At 39.1% G+C, this 24,127-nt stretch overlaps 1 protein-coding gene across 1 annotated transcript; it reads left to right on the forward strand.

The window, feature by feature from the left end:
- The first annotated feature begins 982 nt into the window (after positions 1-982).
- On the forward strand, positions 983-20,804 carry LACTB (lactamase beta). Its single transcript, XM_028100312.2, has 6 exons — positions 983-1,396; positions 1,810-1,876; positions 3,530-3,720; positions 4,253-4,604; positions 5,768-5,933; positions 15,061-20,804. Exons 1-6 carry the CDS (start codon positions 1,034-1,036, stop codon positions 15,590-15,592), a joined length of 1,671 nt encoding a protein of 556 aa, XP_027956113.1. The 5' UTR covers positions 983-1,033; the 3' UTR covers positions 15,593-20,804.
- The last annotated feature ends 3,323 nt before the right edge of the window (positions 20,805-24,127 follow it).

The following is a 24,127-nucleotide window of genomic DNA, read 5'->3' on the forward strand; positions in this document are numbered from 1 at the left end:
CATTTTACATTTTGTAGCAATTTGAGGTTAGGTTTCTTATTTCACAAGAATCTCTGATGTCTACAGATGTCAGAAATCAGCTAATTATAAACTATATTAATTACTTTTGGATTAAAAATTTTCAAATGCAAAAAAATTTTTAAATGTTTACAGCAAAAAAAAATTGTTTTAATGTAAGTCTGCATATAACTTAACATTTGATGTGGTGTGGCACTGGATCTCCAGAAGTGAGAGATTTTAAAAGGACCTTAGGGAAATCGAAGGAGCTGAAATGAGGCGTAAGGAAAGGAGATGGCAAGAGAGAGTTCTAGGGGAAAAGGAGGTGCCTGCTCAACGGCTGGTGTGTGCCAGTGCTGTTCCAAGAGCTGAGGCTCCATAAGTAAAAGTCACAGCTCTCTGAGGAGGGCACAGTCTGGTAAGGAATCAGGTAAGTTCAATTAAACGAAGTGTTAGGTGTTATTGAGGAGGTGTGCGGGGGCGCCTGGGTGGCTCCGTCGTTAAGCATCTGCCTTCGGCTCAGGTCATGATCCCAGCGTCCTAGAATCGAGCCCCACATCGGGCTCCCTGCTCGGCGGGAAGCCTGCTTCTCCCTCTCCCACTCCCCCTAATTGTGTTCCTGCTCTCGCTGTCTCTATCTCTGTCAAATCAATCAATAAAAAAAATATTTTAAAAAAAAGTAGGTGTGCGCACTGGCAGGTCAAAAAGGTGTGGCGAGTACTCCCAACTGGGATGGCAACTGGGAAGGCTTCTCTGAGGAGGTGACACTTTGTGGAAATAAAGATCGGAGGAGAGGCAGAGGGGAGAAAAGCCGTGCGGGGAAAGATAATAAACATCAAGAATGAGACAAGGCAAGGCAAGAAAGGGAAAAGAGGAAGGGCTCGATGCGATCGACGCTCCGGCATCCGGCGTCGACTGCTAAGGTCTGCGCGCGGTCACCGCCCCCTCCCTTCCATCTAGTCCCCTCCCCTCCCGGCGCCTCCGCCGCCCGCCCGGCCTGCGCGAGCTCTGAGGCTGCCGGCTCGCGGCAGACGCCATGTACCGGCTCCTGTCAGCCGTGACGACCCGTGCCGCGACCCCCGGGGGCTGTGCCTGGGGCCGCGGACGGCGTGGGGCCCACCAGCGCGCCGGCCTGCCGCCGCTCGGCCCCGGCTGGGTCGGGGGTCTCGGGCTGGGGCTGGGGCTGGCACTCGGGGTGAAGCTGGCGGACGGCCTGAGGGGCGCGGCCCCCGCGCAGCCCCCAGCGGCCCCCGATCCCGAGGCGTCGCCCCAGGCCGAACAGCTGCCGCCGCAGGAGCAGCCCCTGGCTCCGTGGTCTGCACAGACCCCGATGCCGCCCCCCTCCCGGCGCTTCGCCAGAGCCATCGACAGCAGCCGCGACCTGCTGCACCGGATCAAGGTGCGGAGACGGGGGCGTAGGCGGCCGGGAACCTGGCGCCCCACTGCCCGCGTCCCCTCGGAATGGGGCCACTTGGTGGTCCTCTCCCGGGCCCGAGCGGACCCCACCCCAGGCGGTGGGATGCCCGCGGCCGGCTTCCGAGAAGGACTTCCCGTTCCCCGACCGCCCGGCCACGGTCAAAAGCTCCTGCGGGTTGCCCAAGTCGGGGCGGAGGTCACAGCGCCCGCCTCGGGAACCTCCCCTTCGCCCTCAGTGCAGACCAGGCACGCCCCTCACCGTTAGTGCCGGGCCTGGCGCAGCCGAGGGGGGCGGGGCCCGGCGGAGGGGCGGGAGGCCCCAGAGCCACGCGCTGTGCGCTGGGCGAGGCATTTCGGCTTGTCTTTGAACTGTCTGTCCTTTCCCTCCGTTCTTAGGATGAGGTGGGCGCCCCCGGCATAGTGGTTGGAGTCTCTGTAGATGGAAAAGAAGTCTGGTCAGAAGGTGGGCTCAGAAAAGTGTTATTTACTGGCTTGTTTTATGCCAGTTGATGAATGAAATTTTGATGTTTTACTGCTAGGAGTGGATCCCCTGAAATGTTCAGTTTTCGTAAAGCCGTACGTATCGTAGAGAAAACATGTCTAATAGAATAAAGAATCGGGCTTTCTGTAAACAGCAAGATTTAAATGGGACTCTTGGAGTCTTCAAGATGTCTTGTTTCTAAGGACTGGATTTATTGTTCTGAAAGTTGTATATAGAACAATCTGTTACCTGCATATTTGTAGATAACCCTTACTACTAGATAAAATGTCAGAAGTTTTTTTTTTTAAGATTTTATTTATTTGACAGAGAGAGAGCGAGCGAGAGCAGGAACACAAGCAGGGGGAGCGGGAGAGGGAGAAGCAGACCTCGGGCCGAGCAGGGAGCCCGATGTGGGACTCGATCCTAGGACCCTGGGATCATGACCTGAGCTGAAGGCAGATGCTTAACGACTGAGCCACCGAGGCGCCCCGTTTTTTTTTTAATTAACCATTTAATTAACAAGTTATTGAGTCCCCTGTCTGTTAAATGCACAGTACCAAGAACTTGGGCCATTCATGGTTCCTTGTCTTAATGAGTTTACGATCTCCTTTATTACTTTTTCTTTTCTTTTTTTTTTTTGCCGGGCAGAGATGTCATTTATTTTTTCATACCAAAAGTTAGAAGCTTTGGGAAAGAGATTTCTAATCATTTTATGATAATTTTATCAAATCATATTTTATAATTTGATTTACTTACCCATTGCACACAAATTGGTCCAACTGGTCATCCCAGGTTTTTAGGAACCCTACTTTTAGGAAATGTTTCAGGCATCATTGAAAGGAATTAGTACCTTTAAAAGAAGTTGATGGGAGCAATAAGGTTTTGAATTTAAAGAAAACTGATCTTCCCCCATGTATACCCAATTTATGAAAAATACTATAATCAAAAACTGTGTAAATGTCAGCTTTACAGGTGAGGGCTTTGTTTTTCTGCAAATATTTTTCAGCATAATCTATATTTACAGTTTAAAAGCAATCACTGTATGCCTTTTCGTTCTCTTTAGATCTCAGTTCTTATCACTTAGATCTTCACACTTTAAGCCTCCAGAAGATGAAACCAGACTTTTTAAAAAGTTCTCTAGGAACTTTGAATTAATAGTACTTTTTTTTCTGGTTTGCAGCTGAGGTAAACTGAAGATTACCTAGATTGGGTGTGCAGGACACCTTTTCACATTAACTTTTATTGGGTGGTTATTTTAAGGAATCTAGTGGAAACTCAAGAATCAAGAGTAAATATCTGAAGAATAATGATGTTTTCTTTAAAGAGCATAAAATAACTTATGTAAAATGTGGAATAACTAAACTGTCTAGATAAACTAAGAAAAATTAGTATCTGAACCAATTGAAAATTACTATTGTGCACAGAGTGCAATTTCCGTTTAGTTAAAAGATTAAGTTGTTAGGTTTACTGTTGTGAGTGTTACTAAGACTCTCATCCACTCTTAATTAAAAGTGTAATATCTTTTCCTTTCAACAAACACATGGGATGTTCTAAGACAGTATTATTTCAGTTTTTGAAGACTCCTTTGACCATGAAGCTTGTTATTAGTAATTTTTTGCTTTTCTTTTTCTAAAGGCTTAGGTTATGCTGATGTTGAGAACCGTGTACCATGCAAGCCAGAGACCGTTATGAGAATTGCCAGTATCAGCAAAAGCCTCACCATGGTTGCTCTTGCCAAACTGTGGGAAGCTGGGAAACTGGATCTTGATATTCCAGTACAACATTATGTTCCTGAATTCCCAGAAAAAGAATATGAAGGTGAAAAGGTAATGAAACTCACAGTTCATTTTACTAACAGCATGTTAAATGGTTTAAAAGGTTTCATAAGATTCTTTGGTTTGTCTTTAACTGTTGTTAATGGATTCAAGGGTTTTTTTTTAATTCAGGTGATAATCGATTGGGTATTTCTCTGAAACTTAAAGCTGAAGATGCGTACATGACATGTTTTTCAGCAGCAGTTTAAAATGGAAAACATTAAAAAATAAATAAAAAAATAAAATGGAAAACATTACTGAGACATTATTCCAATGTGACTAATTTTTTATATTAATTTTTTTAAGACTTTATTTATTTGAGAGAGAGAGAGAGAGTGAGCACAAGCGGGGAAGGAGGGGCAGAGAGAGGAGAAACAGACTCCCTGCTGAGCGGGAGCCTGACATGGGGCTCCACCCCAGGACTGGAGGATCATGACCTGAGCCGAAAGCAGACGCTTAACCTACTGAGCCACCCAGGCGCTCCTACTAATTTTTTACTATACAGTTTAATATTGTAATTGAATTTCCATGTTTTTACAATTAGGTTTCTGTCACAACAAGATTACTGATTTCCCATTTAAGTGGAATTCGTCATTATGAAAAAGACATGAAAAAGGTGAAAGAAGAGAAAGCTTACAAAGCCTTGAAGATGATGAAAGGGATAATGGAATCTGACCAAGAAAAAGAATTCAAAGAAAAAGGAGGCAAAAGTAATGAAAAGACTGACTTTGTTAAAGCTAAGATAGAGCAAGATACTGATGCCAAAGGCCGGAACTTAAAACCTGGCAAGAAAAAGAATGATTTTGAACAAGGTGAATTGTATTTGAAAGAAAAGTTTGAGAATTCAATTGAATCACTAAGATTATTTAAAAATGACCCTTTGTTTTTTAAACCTGGTGAGTGTTAATTCCTTCTCTTAACAAAGTCATCATTATTGAAGTATTAATTTTCAGAAAATCTGAAATGATCCCAGTCTGAGGGCATTGGATGTGGTTAATGCTTGTGGCATGGGTTTTGTTGTCAGTCCCATGTGTGCCTTCTTGTCTGTAGTTCTTGAAGAAGCCTAGCATCCAGGTAGCCAGTTGTTTAGATTTAGCCTCATCATTCATCTAGTGGATTTTCCAGATCAAGCTATTTGTGGAAAATTATGGAGAAATGTTGTAATAATTGTTCTTCAAATAAAATCTGGACCAAAGAGGGCATGATAAAATATTGCTAATAGCCAGTATTTAGTGTTTCATTTAGTATTTAAATTGCTCAACTTATTTTGTGCCTTCATTCCTTAAAGAAATTGCTTTTCATCCATTTATTTGCCAAAAAGCTGATCTAGAAAAATATTTTTTAAACATATTTTTTTGGTGTGATGGCTACCAAAACCACTTAATATCTTTCAATTTACCATAGGTTTATGTACTTGTATTCCATTTTCATTTTAAAAGTTGTTTTTTACCATGAATAGATAATAGGTAAAATTGATAAGGGCAAAGAAATATATTTATGGATTTTGTCTTAAAATACAAGGTTCCAGTTATTAGTACACATCATATACTCTGTGTTTCCAGAATCCCAAATGATATACAGGTATGTATTTTAAATAGTATCTATATTTGAATATGTATTTGTATTTTAATATATATTGAAACAGTTTTTCTACCTATGTACACTTTTTTAAAATAGGAGTGTGCACAACTAATTTATGCCTTAAACAATGGGTATTAGATATATTAAGAACAAGACCATTAACTCAAGAAATCAAATTTGCTTTTCTTTCCCTTCCTCTTTTGGTACCAGTTTGAAGGATTTTAATTTTGTTTTGAGGTAGGGTTTATTTGCTTATTTCATTATTACGGAAAGGAATAGATTCACATTCTGATCATCCTTAAATAATGGAATAAGCAGGGCCATTGCAAAGTTGACTGAATTTATTAATATATCATCCATGATCTGTTTCTAAATGCTGAAGTAAAAAGGTAAATTTTCAGTGGGAAATATTTTGCATGTTTTTAAATAATAATGAAGCATTTTCTTTTCTTCCCCTCCTTTGCGATGATGTCTCAAGGTAGTCAGTTTTTATATTCAACTTTTGGCTATACCTTACTGGCAGCCATAGTAGAAAGAGCTTCAGGATATAAATATTTGGACTATATGCAGAAAATATTCCATGACTTGGACATGCTGACAACTGTGCAGGAAGAAAATGAGCCAGTGATTTACAATAGAGCAAGGTAAATGATACCTTTGGTGTGTCTCGCTATATCACATTTTAACACTGTGTTGTTCATTAAAAGTCAAACTTTCCTTGTCTCCATTCCAAAATCACACTTGCCACATTTTGAGAGCTTTCCTACATGTCTGTTTTTCCCATCTATAAAGTAAGGGAAATTGAATGTATTTACAAAGTACTCCAGGATCCTTGGATGAAAGACAGCAATAATAATTTAAACTCATGCATAGTTAAAGCAGAATTGCTCCTATCGTGGGTATCTATAATTTGCTCTTCCATCATCCCTTTATTTATATTGTAGCTAGTACTTTGTTTATCTTTTATTATTTTTAACTTTTTTTTAATTTTGAAATGATTTAATACTTAAAGATAAATTATAAGACTAAATACAAAGAATTCCCATATAGCCTTCACCCAGATTCCCCAAATGTTATCGTTTTACCACACTTGCTTTCTGTTTTTTTTTTTTCTCAACCATTTGGAAATAAGTTGCAGACAGGGTACCCCTTTACCCATAAATAATTAAATGTGTGTTTTTTAAAAATAAGGACATTCAGGAAACTAATATCAGCACAATACTTATATCAAATCTACAGACCCTCTTCAAATTTACCAGTTCCTCCAATAATGTCCTTTATAGCAAAAGAAAAGGGAAAAAAATTTTCTGCTTCAGGATCTAGTCCAGGATCATACAGTACATTTAGTTGTAATGTCTCTCAGAAGTCACATGAAGTCAGTTTGTCCCGTTATTTGTGGTGGTGATTTAATTGCTTTGTTGAAGTGGTACCTGCTAGGTTTTCCCCGTGTAAAAGTTTGAGTCATTTCATTGAAATATATCAAACTAAAATTTTATCATAATTTTTTCTAGTGATTTGTAAAAGAGGCATTGGGAGAGAATTTTGAGACTATTGACAATTACGAGTTATATGGTTGTGTTTTCCATTTCATTTATTATTATTTGTTTCATAAGGCCTTTAACAAATCAACTGTTACTTTTACTTTGCATATTTTTCTTAGCACATGCTTTGCAAATGGCTTAATGGTATTTGAAATATAATGGTGGGATTATTTTAGCTTTATCTTATCCCCGTTAGTTTTGTTCAGTCTTCTGTTATATTTAGTTAAATTACTATTTTTAAATTACCAGTTTATTTAAAAGGATTAAATATGCATTGCAAATCAGCCTGAAGGAGTTTTTTGGGACCTAAAAGAAATTAGGTTAGCAGCAAGCAATGAATTTTAATTTTAAAATGGCCTGTAGTTCTCAACCACCTCAATTAGTGTTTATTATTTTTAGGTCCAACATTACATTCTACTGGACAGCATAAGAAAAATTGACAAATACCAGAGGTTGCCAGTTGAATCTAAAAAAGATTCTTTAGTAAAGATGGCATAGATACATGACCTTATTTTGATTTAGATCTAGGTATTTGATAGCAGATGTCTACACTTATATGTAAGGGAGAGAAGAACATTAGGTATAATCACTGAGCTGCTTTTCTAAATTGAAAATTAAGACTCTTTGAATGTGCAGAACTGCAAGGCAGTTTGCTGTTTTCTTAACGAGTAATTTATGACTTGCACAAAAATCAAAATATGGCATATGATGGTGAGTTAATTTCATTTTATCTCCCATTCTTTGAAGAAAAAAAAAAGGCAGTGGGTTTCCATTTCTTCTGCTAAAGGTTCCTATCAGCTCTGCGTTTGTTAGAAGCACCCAATGGTGCTAAAGGGGTAGTTAATTCATTGTAGTTATATTAAATGGGCTGCTGAAAAAGGAAAGAAAGAATATTATCTGTGAAAATGGTCTGTCCGGTTGCTTCATTTTTATTTTACTTGATGCAGTATCTACTTGTGCCTCTAAAACTCAACTCTGATTCTTTTTTTGTTAGTAATTATTTTAAAAGAGCTTAAAGGCGCCAGCTTTTTAAGGGAGTTCAGGGAGTAAAAGGAAACTTCAAAGATACATATATTAAAAAAAAAAACAAACCTTAAACTAAAACTTAGTAAATGCATATGTTTCTGTTCGTTTATGTTCATCATTTTGCAGGAAATAAAATTTCCAGCAAAAGTTTGCAGCTTTGTTAGTCTACTCCTTGATAATTATGATAAATTAAATATATTTGTATTATCCTAACCTAGGCTTTTTGGTTATTGTAACCCAAGAGTAAATACTTACCATCTATTTGCTCCTCTGTGTGTGCCTGTGTTTAAAACAATGTGTCCCAATGTCTGTCACCTTTTTAAGGTATTTCCTTAGAATCCTGCCCCAAAATACTAATATTTCTTTGGCCAGAATTTTAGCAATAGGCCACACTTAGCTCTAAGAGATGCAGAGAAATTAGTTTGTAGCTGGGTACATTGTTGTCCTGAATAAAACTGGGATTTTCTTAAATGGAAGACTAGGAATTGACTTAGTATACACAAATAGGTATATTGATTCTATATAACAAGTATATTGTATAGACAAGTAAACTAAATAACCCTTTAAGCAAATACCCATGGGGGAGTGGACTGAATGTTCTTGCCACTAAAAGACACTCTGTTGATAGGGGAATCCCTGGTCAATGCATCAGCTTATTTTTAGACTCTGTTCATATTTTCTGTGTTTGGCACAATACTTGCAACAAAAATCTCTTTTATAATTGGACGGAACCAAAAGCAAATACAGTGGATGTTTCCTGAAGTGTTTGCTGTATTTTGACAGTATAGATATGGTCTTTACTTTCTATAATCTTTATGATTATTATTTATTATCTTTATTTGCTAAACTGTCTTCTAAAATTAAGCATTGTTCTTTTTTTAAAAGATTTTATTTAGGGCCGCCTGGGTGGCTCAATCGTTAAGCATCTGCTTTCGGCTCAGGTCATGATCCCAGGGTCCTGGGATGGAGCCCCGCCTCAGGCTCCCTGCTCCGTGGAAGCCTGCTTCTCCCTCTCCCACTCCCCCTGCTTGTGTTCCCTCGCTCACTGTGTCTCTCTGTCAAATAAATAACATCTTTTTTTTTTTTAGATTTTATTTATTTGACAGAGAGTGCATAAACGGGGGGAGAGGGAGAAGCAGGCTCCCCACTGAGCAGGGAGCCTGACGTGGGGCTTGATCTCAGGACCCTTGGACTGTAACCCACCCGAAGGCAGATGCTTAACCAACTGAGCCACCCAAGTGCCCTAAGCATTGTTCTTTATGAAGCTCTTTTCTATTAAATGTGTGTTTTTTAAAAATAAGGACATTCAGGAAACTAATATCAGCACAATACTTATATCAAATCTACAGACCCTCTTCAAATTTACCAGTTCCTCCAATAATGTCCTTTATAGTAATAGGTTCAATCCAAATGTTAATGCTAAATGTTAAAGTGGGCTTGGTTTTTATTATATGCATTTTAAATTCTGTGGGTTTTTAAACTTCTCAAAACAATAAAACACAAACAGTACATAATTATTTCTAAAGGCATTTAGGAAGCATTGTAAAAATAAAAGTATTTTGAATTTCTAAGTTTGTAGATGTAGATTTCTATAGTTATATAGTGCTCTTGTGCAGAATCTAGAGATTCTTAAATAAGTAAGAGGCTCTTTGTTATCTGGCATCATTCCATCAGTTACTCAGTTACAGAGATGTCTCAGTAACTTACTTAAGAACTCGTGTCTATATTGCATTCTTTTTAGAGCAGAAATGCCTTAAGAATTTGAAATAGTAAACTTATCTTTCAGCTGAACAAAATTATTTTCATGAAAAGCCATTAACTTGTCCTCTGTGAAAAGGAATCAAGAGATTAAAGCCTGTAATTTGTTTATTTAAAGTTTAGAATTCTAGATTGAAGTCTAGAATTCTCCACATTTTTATACTTTAAAGGAGGAATGACTGAGGGTGTCCTAATTTCCAGCCTTGATATAAGTGGTTTGGAATGCTTTAGTCTTTGGTTTGTTTTTGTTTTTTTAAGATTTTATTTCTTTATTTGACAGAGAGACACAGCGAGAGAGGGAACACAAGCAGGGGGAGTGGGAGAGGGAGAAGCAGGCTTCCCGTGGAGCAGGGAGCCCCATGCAGGGCTGGATCCCAGGACCCTGGGATCATGACCTGAGCCAAAGGCAGACACTTAATGACTGAGCCACACAGGTGCCCCCGGAATGCTTTACTGTTAAGAGAAATTTACACAAAGCTGATTATCAACCAAAATATACTGGTAGTTCTCTCCTAGTTTGCAAACTTGGAGTTCACTGTAAGAAATATATTTGTCAGTGAGAAAATGTATTTTTATTATGTGGTTTCTTTTAGATTTGATTGGCTGGAATTAGAAGTGTAATCAGAATGGAGGCACCTAGGTGGCTCAGTCAGTTAAGCTTTCAACTCTTGATTTTGGCTCAGGTCATAATCTCAGGGTTGTGAGATTGAGCCCATCATAGGATTCCCCACTGGGTGTATAGCCTGCTGAAGATTCAATCTCTCCCTCTGCCCTTACCCCACTCTTTCCCTCTTAAAAAAAAAAAAGTGTAATCAGAGTTCAGGCTGAAAGTAATGACCTAAAATATGGGCGAGGCCATAGGAATGAAGGGAGGGAAAGGTAAGTCACAAAGCAAAGGTTGAATAATAGGATTTAGTAGCTTGATGGATGTGAGAGTTGAGGGCAAAAGAGTCAACCAAGGTTTTATTTTTTTTTTAAGATTTTATTTATTTATTTATTTGTTGCCAGGGAGAGAGAGGGAGAGTGTGTGTGCTCACAAGCAGAGGGAGCAGCAGGCAGAGGGAAAAGCTGGCTCCCTGCTGAGCTAGAAGCCTGATGTGGGACCTTATCCCAGGACCCTGGAATCATGACCCGAGCCGAAGGCAGTTGCTCAACTGACTGAGCCACCCAGGTGCCCCTCAGCCAAGGAGAGAAGAACGTTTGGAAGAGATTAAAGACATGTTCATTTTGAGGGGCAGCTGGGTGGCTCAGTCAGTTGGGCGTCCAACTCAGTCTCAGCTCAGGTCTTGATCTTGGAGTCATTTCGTTGCTTTGTGGCTTACCTACTGAAGCAGAATCTGCATTTTAACAAAATCCCCAGGTGATTCATATAGTGCTTTGCAAGTTAGAACTGTCTGACAAGACTGTTAGTGCCTTGAAAGCAGCTACAGTGTATGGTTTAACTAGTCTCTCCAGTGCCTTGCAAGGTGTCTCCATTAAATATTTGGCCAACAAATGATGCTTTCATGTATTGAACATTTTTTTTTGTTTTTGTTTTTTGTTTTTATTTTATTTATTTATTTGAGGGAGAGACACGGAGAGCACCAGCCAGGGGAGGGGCAAAAGGAGAGGGAGAAGCAGACTCCCCACTGAATGCGGAGCCTGCTGAGGGACTTGATCCCAGGACCCTGAGATCATGACCTGAGCTGAAGTCAGAGACTTAACCCAGGCGCCTCCAAAAACTTGTTTAATGAGCACTTAGTGGATGGCAAGAACTGTTCTAGGTGGGGAATCATCAAAGAGCAAGATAGGTAAGGTTCCTGCCCTTATGACACTTATATTCTATGGAAAGAGACAAACGTGTAGACTAAGAATTTCAGATACTGATATGAAAATAAAACAAAGTTGGGGCACCCGGGTGGCTCCAGTTGGTTAAGCATCTGCCTTCGGCTCAGGTCATGATCCCAGGGTCCTGAGGTCAAGCCCCACATCGGGCTCCCTGCTCCACAGGAAGCCTGCTTCTCCCTCTCGCACTCCCCCTGCTTGTGTTCCCTCTCTCGCTGTGTCTCTCTCTGTCAAATAAATAAAATCTTTAAAAATAAATAAATAGATAAAATAAAACAAAGCAATGTTATATAGAGTAACAGGGAGAGGAGTAGGGGATCTATTTAAAATACGTTTTAGACACTACTGACAAGGAAAGCTAAATTGCCTTGTTGCAAATACAGAAATAAGTCTGGCATGAAAAGAAGCAAGGCAAGATGTTGTAAGCGATGATATCAGAGAAGTAAGTAGGGGCTAAATCGCATTGTACAGTGAATCTCAATACCATTAGGCCCTCTGCCCCTTAATTTAACAAATATTTTATACCTCCTTTAGTTTCCTGAAATGAAAGTTATAGATCAAATAACTTATACTCACTACTCTTAACTAAAATAAAAAATAAGGGGCACCTGGGTGGCTCAGTTGGTTAAGGGTCTGCCTTCAGCTCAGGTCATGATCTCAGGGTCCTGGAATCGAGCTCCACATCAGACTCCCTGCTCCACAAGGAGTCTGCTTCTCCTTCTCCCTCTGCCTCCTACTCATGTTCTGTCTGTCTCTCACTTTCTCTGTAAAATAAATAAAATCTTTAAAAAATATTAAGAAAAGAAAAAAGATATAATTTATAATAAATTATAGATATTTCAATATGTTAAAGTTTACTCACAACATTAGAAGACATGATAAAGTCAGATGTGACTTAAGACATAAAAGCATCATAAATGTAACAACTATAAATGTAGACCAATACAGGTATAACATATTGGTGTTTCTACTCATGCCTTTGGTGGCCACCTCTGGCTAAAGTTTTGAGCAAAATAAAGTGCAGTCCTTCTTCAGTTTTCACAGTGGTTACTTTCAAGAAAAAGTCATTGTAGAATAAAAATGTCCAAAAAGTGCTTTGTGTTTATATATAAAATGGAGAGGGTTCTAGTCTCAGCTCATTATAAACAGATATTTTACTTAAATGATTATCTGGTAGGATAGTTGAAGATCTTCCACAGTAAGGGAGAATACACTACTGTGTGGGACTTTTCCACACATCATAGGACATTTAGGAACCTTGAGCCCCCGTCCACTAAATGTCAGTAAGAGTTCTCTAATAATTGTGACATCTAAAAAAAATGCCTCCAGAAATTTCCCTGAACTGCCTCTGTTGAGGACCATTGATTGTGTTGTAGGCCATCGTAAGAAATTTGGGTTTTGTCCTCATTACAGTGGTAACCATTGGAAGTTTTCAAATAGAAGAAGGGTAAGACACAATCTCAGGCTTCTGCATGGAGAATGGACTGCAAGGAGATAAAATGATCTAGGAAGTATATATAACTGGTGGAAGAATGTTGTAGAGGCAAAAAGGCAGTCAGGGATGCAGGTTAGTAGAATTAGTCATAAAAACAATAGGAAATTTTTTTTAACATTTATTGAGAGAGAGAGAGAGAGAATGAGCGGGGGAGAGGGAGAGGGAGAAGCAGGCTCCCTGCTGATCAGGGAGCCCGACACGGGGCTCCATCCCTGGACCCCTGAGATCATGACCTGAGCTGAAGGCAGCCGCTTAACTGACTGAGCCGCCCAGGTGCCCCAATAGGAAATTTTCTTAAGTGACTGGAGAGAAGGAAAAAAGAATGCATGATAATGTAAATAGATTTTAAAGATGGGAGTTTGAGGCCATCTAAAGTACACTGGAATCTTCTCAGTAAAACAAAGGACATAGTTGTCTGCCCCTTGGCCAGAGTGGTGTAGAGGACTGGAAGAGACTGGGAATAGCTATTGGGAAGAATATACCAGGGAATAACCAGGAAAAGAATGAGATTTGGTAGCAGCAGTGAAGATCCTTAGCAAGAGTATGAACCAGTCCTCTTTGTTATGTGACTATCTGCAGCTTTTCTCCCCACATAAGGAGCCAAAGAAAGGGGTACCTAGATTTATTCAGGATTGGCAGATTGGTGTACTGTCACAAGAGTGCTAGTGAGACCACAGCTGAAACAGTTGAGGCTAGAACAGAACATTGGGTGAAATCAGGAACTAGAAGACCTGGGAAATTGGGAAGAGTCAAGGGGAATAGATGGAGGTCACAATGAGGGCAGAGAGGAGGTTCAGTTGGAGAGTTGGCAGGATTGGAAATCATAATCCTAGGAAGAAATGTCTGAGTTTGAGACCTTACCCATAAAGTGGTTGAAAGTGATGGTGAGACTCAGTCTGACAGTGCTTATGGACATCCCACGGTGGGGTGAAGACGACGATCGATCATTACAGATGGGACAGTACACTGAAAACCTCAGAACACATTTTATTATAAATCTTGAAAGAAAGGATTCTCATGAGCCACGTTTCATTTTTGGTTTAATTATTTTGTGATTTCATTTCAGTTACCTGATATTAGAATAGAAACCTCATGAGGTCAGGCACTTTGTCTCTTTTGTTTAACACTTCATTCCAGCATTTCAAGCAGTGCCTCCCACATAGTAAGTGCTCCATCAGTAATTGTTGAATGCATGAATAAATAACAGCTATCATTTATTAGGAAATAAACATTTATTACCAGAAATATGGAAAGTGATTGATACAAATATTCCTAACTCTGCAGAGTAGATATTTTTGTCACCACTTCACACATTAGGATGCTGAATCAGAGGCAGCAGACCACCTGGTTTGAATCCAGCTCTGCCACTTACAAGCTGTATGATCCGGGACAAGTTCTTTCTACTCTCTGTGCCTCCATTTTCTATCTGTGAAATAGGACTTATAGTGGTACCTACCTCTGAACCGTGTTACAAGAATAAATTAGTTCATACTGATACAGTTCTTAGAACAATGCCCGGCATATAGCAAGAACTGTGTAAGTGTCAAATAAAGAAGCATATTTTACCAGCTAGTAAGGATGAGTTGGTATTCAAATGGGTTTGTGAGCTCCAGCTTTTCTCACTACACCAAGGAGTCCCACATCACATCATTACACATAGTATTCCTATGGCATTTTTAACTAGGAGATGTAGTCTCCTTACAAATATTAGTCTTAAACATCTCAATGTGTACTCTTTTCGTTATAAAACTCACATGTGGCACATGATTCACTAAGCCCAAGGACTAGTAATATCCACCAAACAGTAAGTGTTTCTGCATATGCACTGGGCAAATGTATCATGTGTAATATTAATCAATTCATTTTTACAGGTATTAAAAGTTTGATACACTTAAAATGGGCAAGCCATGCCAGTAGGAAAAAAAAAAACAGCTTTCTATGCTTTAATTACTCAATTATCTGTGTTTTATTAGAATCTGAATCATACTGAAAATTAATGGTTTCTCAGAATGTATGATCACTACATTGAAACAACCTGTCTCATGTACATATTTTCCTATTCATTCTCATATGTAACGTCCATAATAGACTTTTAAGTTTTTAATGACCATTCTTATTTCATTTTAGATTTTATGTTTACAATAAAAAGAGACGTCTTGTCAACACACCATACGTGGATAACTCCTATAAATGGGCTGGTGGTGGATTTCTGTCTACAGTGGGTGACCTTCTGAAATTTGGGAATGCGATGCTGTATGGTTACCAAGTTGGGCTCTTTAAGAACTCACATGAAAATCTTTTACCCGGATATCTCAAGCCAGAAACAATGGTTATGATTTGGACACCAGTCCCTAACACAGAGATGTCTTGGGATAAAGAGGGTAAATACGCAATGGCTTGGGGTGTTGTGGAAAAGAAGCAAACGTATGGTTCTTGTAGAAAGCAGCGGCATTATGCCTCACACACCGGAGGTGCGGTGGGTGCCAGCAGTGTCCTGCTGGTCCTTCCCGAAGAACTGGATGTGGAAGCTATAAATAACAAGATTCCCCCGAGAGGAATAGTCGTTTCTATCATCTGTAACATGCAATCTGTTGGCCTCAATAGCACCGCTTTAAAGATCGCTCTGGAATTTGATAAAGACAGATCTGACGTATCTTAACATTGCAGGTGCAAAATGAGCTGTTTTGTTCTTGTCATTGCTGTTGTTTGAAACATTAAAGCCCCCAAATACATGAGATTTTTAAAAATAGATTTGTAATAGGGTATAATTGAATGCAGAGAATTATGTACCTCTAATTGCTTAATTTTGTAATTGTCTTTTATTGTAGGATTAGTTCTTTATACTCAGGGAAGTAATTATATTATTTTTACTTTTTGAAAAAAGTGTTAATTCTTGAAATAAAATATTCTGATAAAAATATATATTTTTGAATATCTAATATAAAGAAAATATCATTCAACAGGAAACTTCAAATATTGTCATTTTAATATGACAGCAGAAACAAGTTTATGAGAAATTGTCTGTTAGTTATCTAATTGCAGCTTAAAAGAAGAAAAAATTATGGTTTCCGAGGCTCAGGAATTCAGTAGCATGGCTGGGTGAATCTGATGCCATTCTCTGAGGTTGCAGACAAGATGTTGTGATCATCTAAAGACTTCTCTGGGGCTGGAGGAAATGCTTCTAAAATGGCTTACTCACTTGACTGGTGGCAAGTATCAGTCCTCTGGCTTGTGAGTAGCAAGAGGTCTCAGTTTCCCTCCATGTGGGCCTCTCTATAAGACTGCTTGAGTATCTTAGTGGCATGTGATTCAGAGACATAGACAGACATAGACAGAGACTGCTTGAGTATCTCAGAGCAAGTGATTCAAGAGACATAGAGAGGGAGGGCAGGAGGGAGATCCATGAGCCAGACAGAAGCCAATGTCTTTTATAACCTAGCCTCAGAAATCACATACCATCACATTTGCTATATTCTCTGGATCTCACAAACCAACCCTGATAACAATCTTGGAGGGATTACACAGGGTATGAATATCAGGAGGTGGAGATCATTGGGGGTCATCTACCACAGTCTGACCTCTGGTCCCCAATGATTAATGTCCTTCCTACCTCCTCCCAAGTTTTCCAGAAATTTCATTCCATTATAGTATCAGCTCAAAACTATCACGTTAAGTATAGGTGTGGATGAGGTTCCTTGGGGGTAGTTCCTTAAGTATAGTTCTTCTTTATCTGAAGACTGGTGAACTAAAGGCAAGTGATCTGCTCCCCATATGTGCAACATACAATGGCACAACCTATGCAGTGATGGCTATGGACCCTCCTCTTTAGAACGGGGGGGAAATGGAAGACATATCCTAGCAATTCTGAAATCCATCCAGACACAGATTGGCAGCTCCTTGATTAGTACTGGGGATTAGTACAAGGCCTGGGGATAATTCTTGGCTCTTGGGCTATATTCTCTGCGCCCTTGGTTCTGCCCTCTGACTTATTTTTTCATGAAAGGTAGCATGTGTTTGTAGCTGAGCGGTTTTCTCATCCTGCTTTCTGCTTCTATAAGTTTGGAGGTTCAAAGGCCTCTTTTGGACTCTATCTCTCCTTTCAGTTGGAATAGTGTTCCTGCCAATACAATTTGTTTAAACTTGGTGAGGCTCCTACAGATCTCACTGGGGTTCATGTTAGTAAACAAAAAGCATACCGCCAAATCTCTTCAAAGAAAGTGCTTCTGTAACTTGGGATTCTGCTAAGACAATTGGAGAAAAACCTTGTTTCTAATAAACCCTGTTGTTTATATAGCTCTCTGAGGCACCATCTTGGATCTTTCAGCAGTCAAAGGATTTTAGTCAGACCCTCAGCTTCATTTTATTTTTTTATTTAAAAAAAAGATTTATTTATTTTACAGAGGGAGAGAGCACATGTGAGTACAGGGAGGGGCAGAGGGAGAGAGAAACTTAAGCAGCCTCCTCACTGAGCCTGAAGCCCGATGTGGGGCCGATCTCACCACCCTGAGATCACGACCTAAGCCAAAACCAAGAGTCGGACGCTTAACCAACTGTGCCACCCAAGCGTCCCTTCAGCTTCATTTTAGACCATGTCTTCCTGGAAGTGCCCTAAATTTTATCTTTGCCTTGAAGCCATTTTAGCTTCATTCATCATCTGGAGAGTCTGGGAATTTTCCAAATCATCATTATTGATTCTTTTTGTCTAGTAGTCCTTCCTTTAGCTTGTCTCTTGTGCATTTTGGTATAAGCAGCAGGAAGAAGCCAGGAGACACATTCAACACGACGTCTCAGCTGGATCACCCAGTTCACTGGGCACATTTTCTATTGTCCCTGTCCCTGAAGGCAACAATATTGCTAAACTTTCCACCACCACAAAATTAGAATTCCGTTTCCTCCAGTTTCTGATCAGATTTTCCTTACTCTCCTTTAGGTCCACACCTGCAGCCTCCAGAAAGGCCATCATACTTCTAAACAGTTTCTTCAAGGCTCCTGGGCTTTCACTAATACTCTCTTCAAAAGACTTCACTCCAACTTCCAACCACTGCTCTGTTCCAAATCATTCCCATGTTTTCTGTTTTTGTTATGGCCTCACTCTACTTCTAGGTAACAAATCTAATGTAAAAAATACATGTCTCAGGGCGCCTGGGTGGCTCAGTTGGTTAAGCGACTGCCTTCGGCTCAGGTATGATCCTGGAGTCCCGGGGTCGAGTCCCACATCGGGCTCCCTGCCCAGCAGGGAGTCTGCTTCTCCCTCTGACCCTCTTCCCTCTCATGCTCTCTATCTCTCAATCTCTCTCTCTCAAATAAATAAATAAATCTTTAAAAAAAATACATGTCTCAGATATAATTCAAAATTCATATACTTTAAAGTATATGATTCAGTGGTTTTTAGTATATTTACAAGGTGTATATCCATTCAATTCCAGGACATCTTCACCCCCAAAAATCTTCTACCCATTAGGCTTTGCTCCCTGTTCCTTTCTCCTTCTAGACCCTGGAAACCACCAACCTACTTTCTGTCTCTTTGGATTTGCCTATTATGGAAATTTCATATCAATAGACTCCTACAGTATGTGGCCCTTTGTGTCTGGCTTCTTTCATTTAGTATAGTATGCATCAGGAATCTATTGTGTAACGAATTAGTCCATCTCACAATTTGTGTTTCGTAAGTTTGGAAGCAGCTTAGCTAAGTGGTTCTAGCTCAAGGTCTCTCCTAGGATTGCTGACAAGATGTCAGTTATCTGAAGGCTTGCCTAGGGCTGGAGGATCTTATTTTAATATGGTTCACCCATGGGCCTCCATTACTTGCTGGCTTAATGCAGGAGATCTCAGTTTCTTACCACATGGACCTCTCCATAGATTTGCTTGACTGTCCCATAACTTCCCCCAGATTGAGTAATTGAAGAGAGAACAAGGCAAATACCACAATGTCTTCTATATTCTAGCCTTGGAAGTTATACACCATTGCTTACACCAAATTCTCATGATCACACAGACCCACCCTGATTCAGTGTGGGAGACTGGCTCCACAGATGGCTTGTCAGAGTGTTGACAACTTAGGAAATTTTGTTGTAACAGCTACAGATGAGTATATTGGAGATTATACTGTATTCAGGAAAATTCAAAAAGAAATCAGCTTTTCTATACTCCTCTAAAGAAGGGGTTTCCTCCTTTATGCACCTAAGCCTATTTCTTCACTTTCCACTTTGATCTATAAAAGTAAATGGATGGATAATTCTGAGTTGGTTGAAGTGTAGAGAAAGCAGCTCCCTAAAACAGATCCGCTTCATCTCCTGATTTCTTTCTGGCTTCTGATCTCTATGTCTTGTGTTCATATTTGTCAAAGTTTTCCATCCATGTCATTTTTGATAAACAAAAAGGTCATTACTTCAATTTATTAAATTTAATATTTACATTTTAAAATATATTCTGACTAAAAGCAAATAGAATTATAATTTAGAAAGTGTTTCTGATAGAGAGCCATGGTTCTAATTTGATCATGTGATATCAGTATAAACTTTGAACTTTTGCACAGACCACAGAGTGAACTGCTCGGAGGCTCCAAAGAGGGGACATTTAAATTGGGAGAAAAATATGAGAAAGGAGCATTATCTGGGTGTCAGGGAGAAGTGCACCGTGACTGAACTATAGGTGTGGGAGGGTCCACAGACCGTGAAGAGCCCTGTGAATTTAGTGACTGTGTATTATGAACAAGGCAGTTGCTTTCGTTGTTTTTCATCTTTTTTAGGATTCTTGAAGCTCTGAGAAGAGCTGGGAACTTTCCTGAAATGAGGTGATATGCAAATGTCAGGGATTTACAGACCCTAGATTAAGAATTCCCATTTCAGGTATTTTTGCCATGATAACGTCTTTTCTCACTTAATATTGTTAGAAACGGTATTGATAAATTTACATATCTCCCAAAGTGGTATCTCTGGTGTGGCTGATCCTTAATATTGGGGGAAAGAACTTGGCACAAGTTTCTTATGTTTGGGTTTGTTTGTTTTTTTTTCTATAATTTACAAGTTGTCAAGGCAATCATTAGCTACAAATTATTTACTTTACCTCCCTGTATCAAACTGGTCTTTTGTGAAATTGAAAATACCACAAAGCACAAAAGATTCACATGGCAGATTCTCAATATAGTCTCACTACTCTACATTTAGTTACATTTTCTTCATTAAAAAATAATAAATAAAACATAAGAGATAAAGCTGAAGACCCCTTTAACTGCCACCCAAAGTTCTAGCCCTTTTGCCTTACAGGCAGTAGCTATCAGGAGTTGGTGTATACCCTTCCAATTCCTTGTTTAGTTCTCTCACAGCCATGTATGTATCCATATCTAATAATAGTATTAATTTGTATTATTTACATTTATACAAATAGTATCACAGTATACATGTTTTCTACATTGCCTTTTTAAATTTAACATTGTTTTGTGATCTGGTCAGTGTATTTTAACTGCTATAAAACACTACATTGTAGAACTATCTCATACTGTTTGCTTATTGACGGATTTTTTTTTTTTTTTTTTTTTTTTTTAGTAGACCATGCTGTAAGGAACATCCTTTTCTTGGTTGAACCATATGAAATTGTTTTTGTAGGTCAAAAATATTTGAGTAGGGACAATTTTTTATGGTTGAACTTAATTCTGTTGTGTGTATGCCAACAGTAACTTTTAATTTTGGACTATACGATGAATGGGAAATGGTATCTGTTTGTTTTTACTTGCATTTACATATTGTTGGTGAAGTTAGACATATTTTCATATGCTCATTAGCCATTTTGATTTCTTCTAATAAGAATTTCCCACCTATAATTCTGTGCTCATCTGGAATAGGGGAAATGAATAAAGCATTTCTTTTAAAGAATTTATTGTGGACATGTTAATAGATTAGGAAATGAGTAAACTCAAAGTTCTCACAAAGTGTGGTAATTTTCCAGTGGCCATAAATTCCTCTCGTTCCGTTGTGCGTACTCCTGTGTCATGTGATTTTACCTTTCTCCCCAGCCGAAGGTGGAGACTGTTTCTCCACTCTCTTTAATCTAGACTGGCCTTGTGATTTGCTTGGACCTATAGAATATGGTGGAAATGATGTTGTGTAAGTTCCAGAACATAGGCTTTAAGAGCCCTTCCAGCTTCCAGCTTCCCCTCTGAGAATACTGCCCCAAAACTGCCTTGTAAAGAAGCCAGATTAGTTTACTGGAGCATGGGAGGCCACACAAAGGAGAACCAAGATGCCCTAGCTGACAGCCAGCACCCACTGCCAGGCCTGTGACTGAAGGCATTTAGACCTTCCAGGCCAGTAGAGCCTCTAGCTGAATGCAGCTGCATGAGTGAGCCCAGGTGAGACCAACCCACAGAATCATGAGAAAAAATAAATCACCATTAATTTAAGTCATTAAATTAGGGGGTGGCTTGCTTTGTAGCCGTAGTTAATGTAGCTATGCTCACTGGTGCCTGGCGGGCTGTCAGTGGAGCGGGTGACTCTTGGTCTCAGGGTTGTGAGCTTGAGCCCCACGTTGGGTGTAGAGATTATTTAAAAGTAAAATCTCTTTTAAAAAAATAGTTAACTATGCTCTAGTGTGGTAATGAAATGGGTAAATAATTTGGGAAAGAAAAACAGAACTTGAAAGAACTTGATATTTAATAGTATCCTTTTTTATTTAAAAAAATACTATTAACAATGTGCTTATTATGTGTTAGGCATTGTGCTAAGCACCTTGTATATTATCTCATCTTTAAAACAACCCTATTAGATAGAAATTACTCTTATTTTGCCAGAGGTCACACAACCATTAGCCATTGGAATGGATTAGGGAATGAATAACCTCATATTTTCAGAATCTCGGTTTTCCAATCCGGGATAGCATTTTAAAACTTGGTACTCTATGATGGGCAGAACCATGGCCCCCTACAGATGTCCTAATCTCCAGAACCCGTGAATAGGTTACCTTACTTAGCAAAAGGGACATTGCAGATGTAATTAAATCAAGGATGCTGGATGGGGAAATTGTCCTGGATTTTCTGGGTGAGCCCAGTGTAATCACAAGTGTCCTGATAAGAGGAAAGTAGGGGTGCCTGTGTGGCTCAGTTGGTTGGGCATCCGACTTTTGATTTTGGCTCAGGGTTGATTGAGCCAAAATCAGCCCTGGGATTGAACTCCAGGTCAGGCTCCGTGTTCAGTGGCAAGTCTGCTTAAGGATTTCTCTCCCTCTGCCACTCCCCCTGCCCATGTGCACAATCTCTCTCTCTCTCAAATAAGTAAATCTTTTTTAAAAAAAATAGTAAGAGGAAGGTAGAAAGTGAGAGTCAGAGGAGATGTGAAGACATAAGTAGAGGTAGGAGGATGTGGGGTCACGGACGGAGGAATGCAGGCAGCTTCTAGAAGCTGGAAAAAACAAGGAAACAGATCTCCTCCTAGCGCCCCTAGAAGGAACATGGCCACACTGACACCTTGATTTTAGCCATTTTGGATTTCGGACCTCCAGAACTGTAAGATAATAAGTTTCTGTTTTCCTTGTTTCTTTTTTTGTGTGTGTATTTTTTGTTTTGTTTTTAGAGAGACAGATGATCCTTTAAGTTTATGCTGTTTTAAGCCACTAAGTTTGTGCTAATCTTTTAACAGCAGCAACAGGAAACTATATTCCAACTATTTTTAGCCATACTTCTAATATGGAGAATTTTTTGTTAAGAAAAAGCAAATGAGAAGGAATTCTAGGAAGATAACAGCTTATTCTGCCTTCTTTACAGTCACATACTCAGTAAACAGATACACAAATTAGAGTAACAATGATGTATAATCTTACAGTCATCAAAATGGCAAAAAAATTAGATTCCATTTATTAATGGAAGAGATGGAGGGGGAGAATGTTTCTTATATTGCTGGTGGAAAGCAGTTGGTATTACCTGTCAAAATTAAAGATACATGTTTATCTTTCCAACAAGCAATCCCACTCCTAGAAATGTAACCCACAGAAATAAAAGCACCATTATTAAGGACATATTTAAATATATTTATGACAATTGATTATAGTGGAAAAAAACAAAGTGCCCATCAACAGGGTAATACTGAATAAATTATGGCACTCCATACCATAGGATGGTATTCAACCATTAAAAAGAATTAAAGTTGAACTCCTGCTTCACACTGTATGCAAAAATTAATTCAAAATGGATCAAAAGTAAATGTAAAAACTAAAACTATAAAGTTCTTAGAAGAAAATAGGCATGAATCTCCATAACCTTGAATTAGGCAATGATTTCTTAAATATTCCACCAACCAAAAGCACAAGAAACAACAACAAAAATAAATTGGACTTCATTAAGATGTTTGTTTTTCTGAGGACAAAGATGAAGACAATCCACAGAATGGGAGAAAATCGTATGTATGTGCTGTATCTAGAACATGTAAGAATTCTTACAACTCAACAATAAAACCGAACCTAATTAAAAATGGGCAAAGGATCTGAATAGACATTTCTCCAAAGATGTATGAATAGCCAGTAAGCACATAAAAAGGTTGTCAACATAATCATCAGGGAAATGCAAATCAAAATCAAAGTGAGATAGCTCTTCACACATACCAAGATGGTTATGATCAAGAAGACTGACAAAAACAAGTGTTGGTGAGGAAGTGGAGAAATTGTAACCGTTGTGTATTACTAGTCAGAATTGGAAAATAGGCAATTCCTCAAAAAGCTAAACACAGAATTACTATAACCTAGCAATTCTACTAGGTATATTACCCAAGAAAATTTAAAATATGTCTACATAAAAAAGTTACACACATGTTCAAAATAGCCAAAAAGTGAAAACAATGCAATATCCACCAACTGATGGATAAACAAAATGTGTATTCTTACAACAGAGTATTATTCAATCATAAAAAGGAATGAAGTGCTGATACATACTACAGTGTGATGGCCATCTTAAACATTATGCTAAGTCAGAGAAGCCAGATACAAAAGAGTACATATTTTATGACCCCATTTACATAAAGTGTCCAGAATAGGCAACTTGATTGAGATAGAAAGCATATTAGTGGTTGCCAGGAGCTGGGAGGAAGAAGGGGGAGTGAATGCTAACAAATACGGAGATTCCTTATGGAGTAATGAAAACAGTCTGGGATTAGACAGTGGTGACAGTTTGCACAACCTGTGAATATACTAAAAACCACTGCATTTTACATTG

The sequence above is a fragment of the Eumetopias jubatus genome, unplaced genomic scaffold (genome assembly GCF_037043125.1).
Source record: "Eumetopias jubatus isolate StellerSeaLion01/CBP00866 unplaced genomic scaffold, mEumJub1_p1.0 scaffold_7, whole genome shotgun sequence".
Classification (NCBI taxonomy): Eukaryota; Metazoa; Chordata; class Mammalia; order Carnivora; family Otariidae; genus Eumetopias; species Eumetopias jubatus.

Coding starts and splice junctions, on each gene's coding strand:
- LACTB (XM_028100312.2), top strand. CDS start 1,034: ATGTACCGGCTCCTGTCAGCCGTGACGACCCGTGCCGCGACCCCCGGG. Junction 1,397..1,809: donor ACCTGCTGCACCGGATCAAG/GTGCGGAGACGG, acceptor CTCCGTTCTTAG/GATGAGGTGGGCGCCCCCGG. Junction 3,721..4,252: donor AAGAATATGAAGGTGAAAAG/GTAATGAAACTC, acceptor TTTTACAATTAG/GTTTCTGTCACAACAAGATT.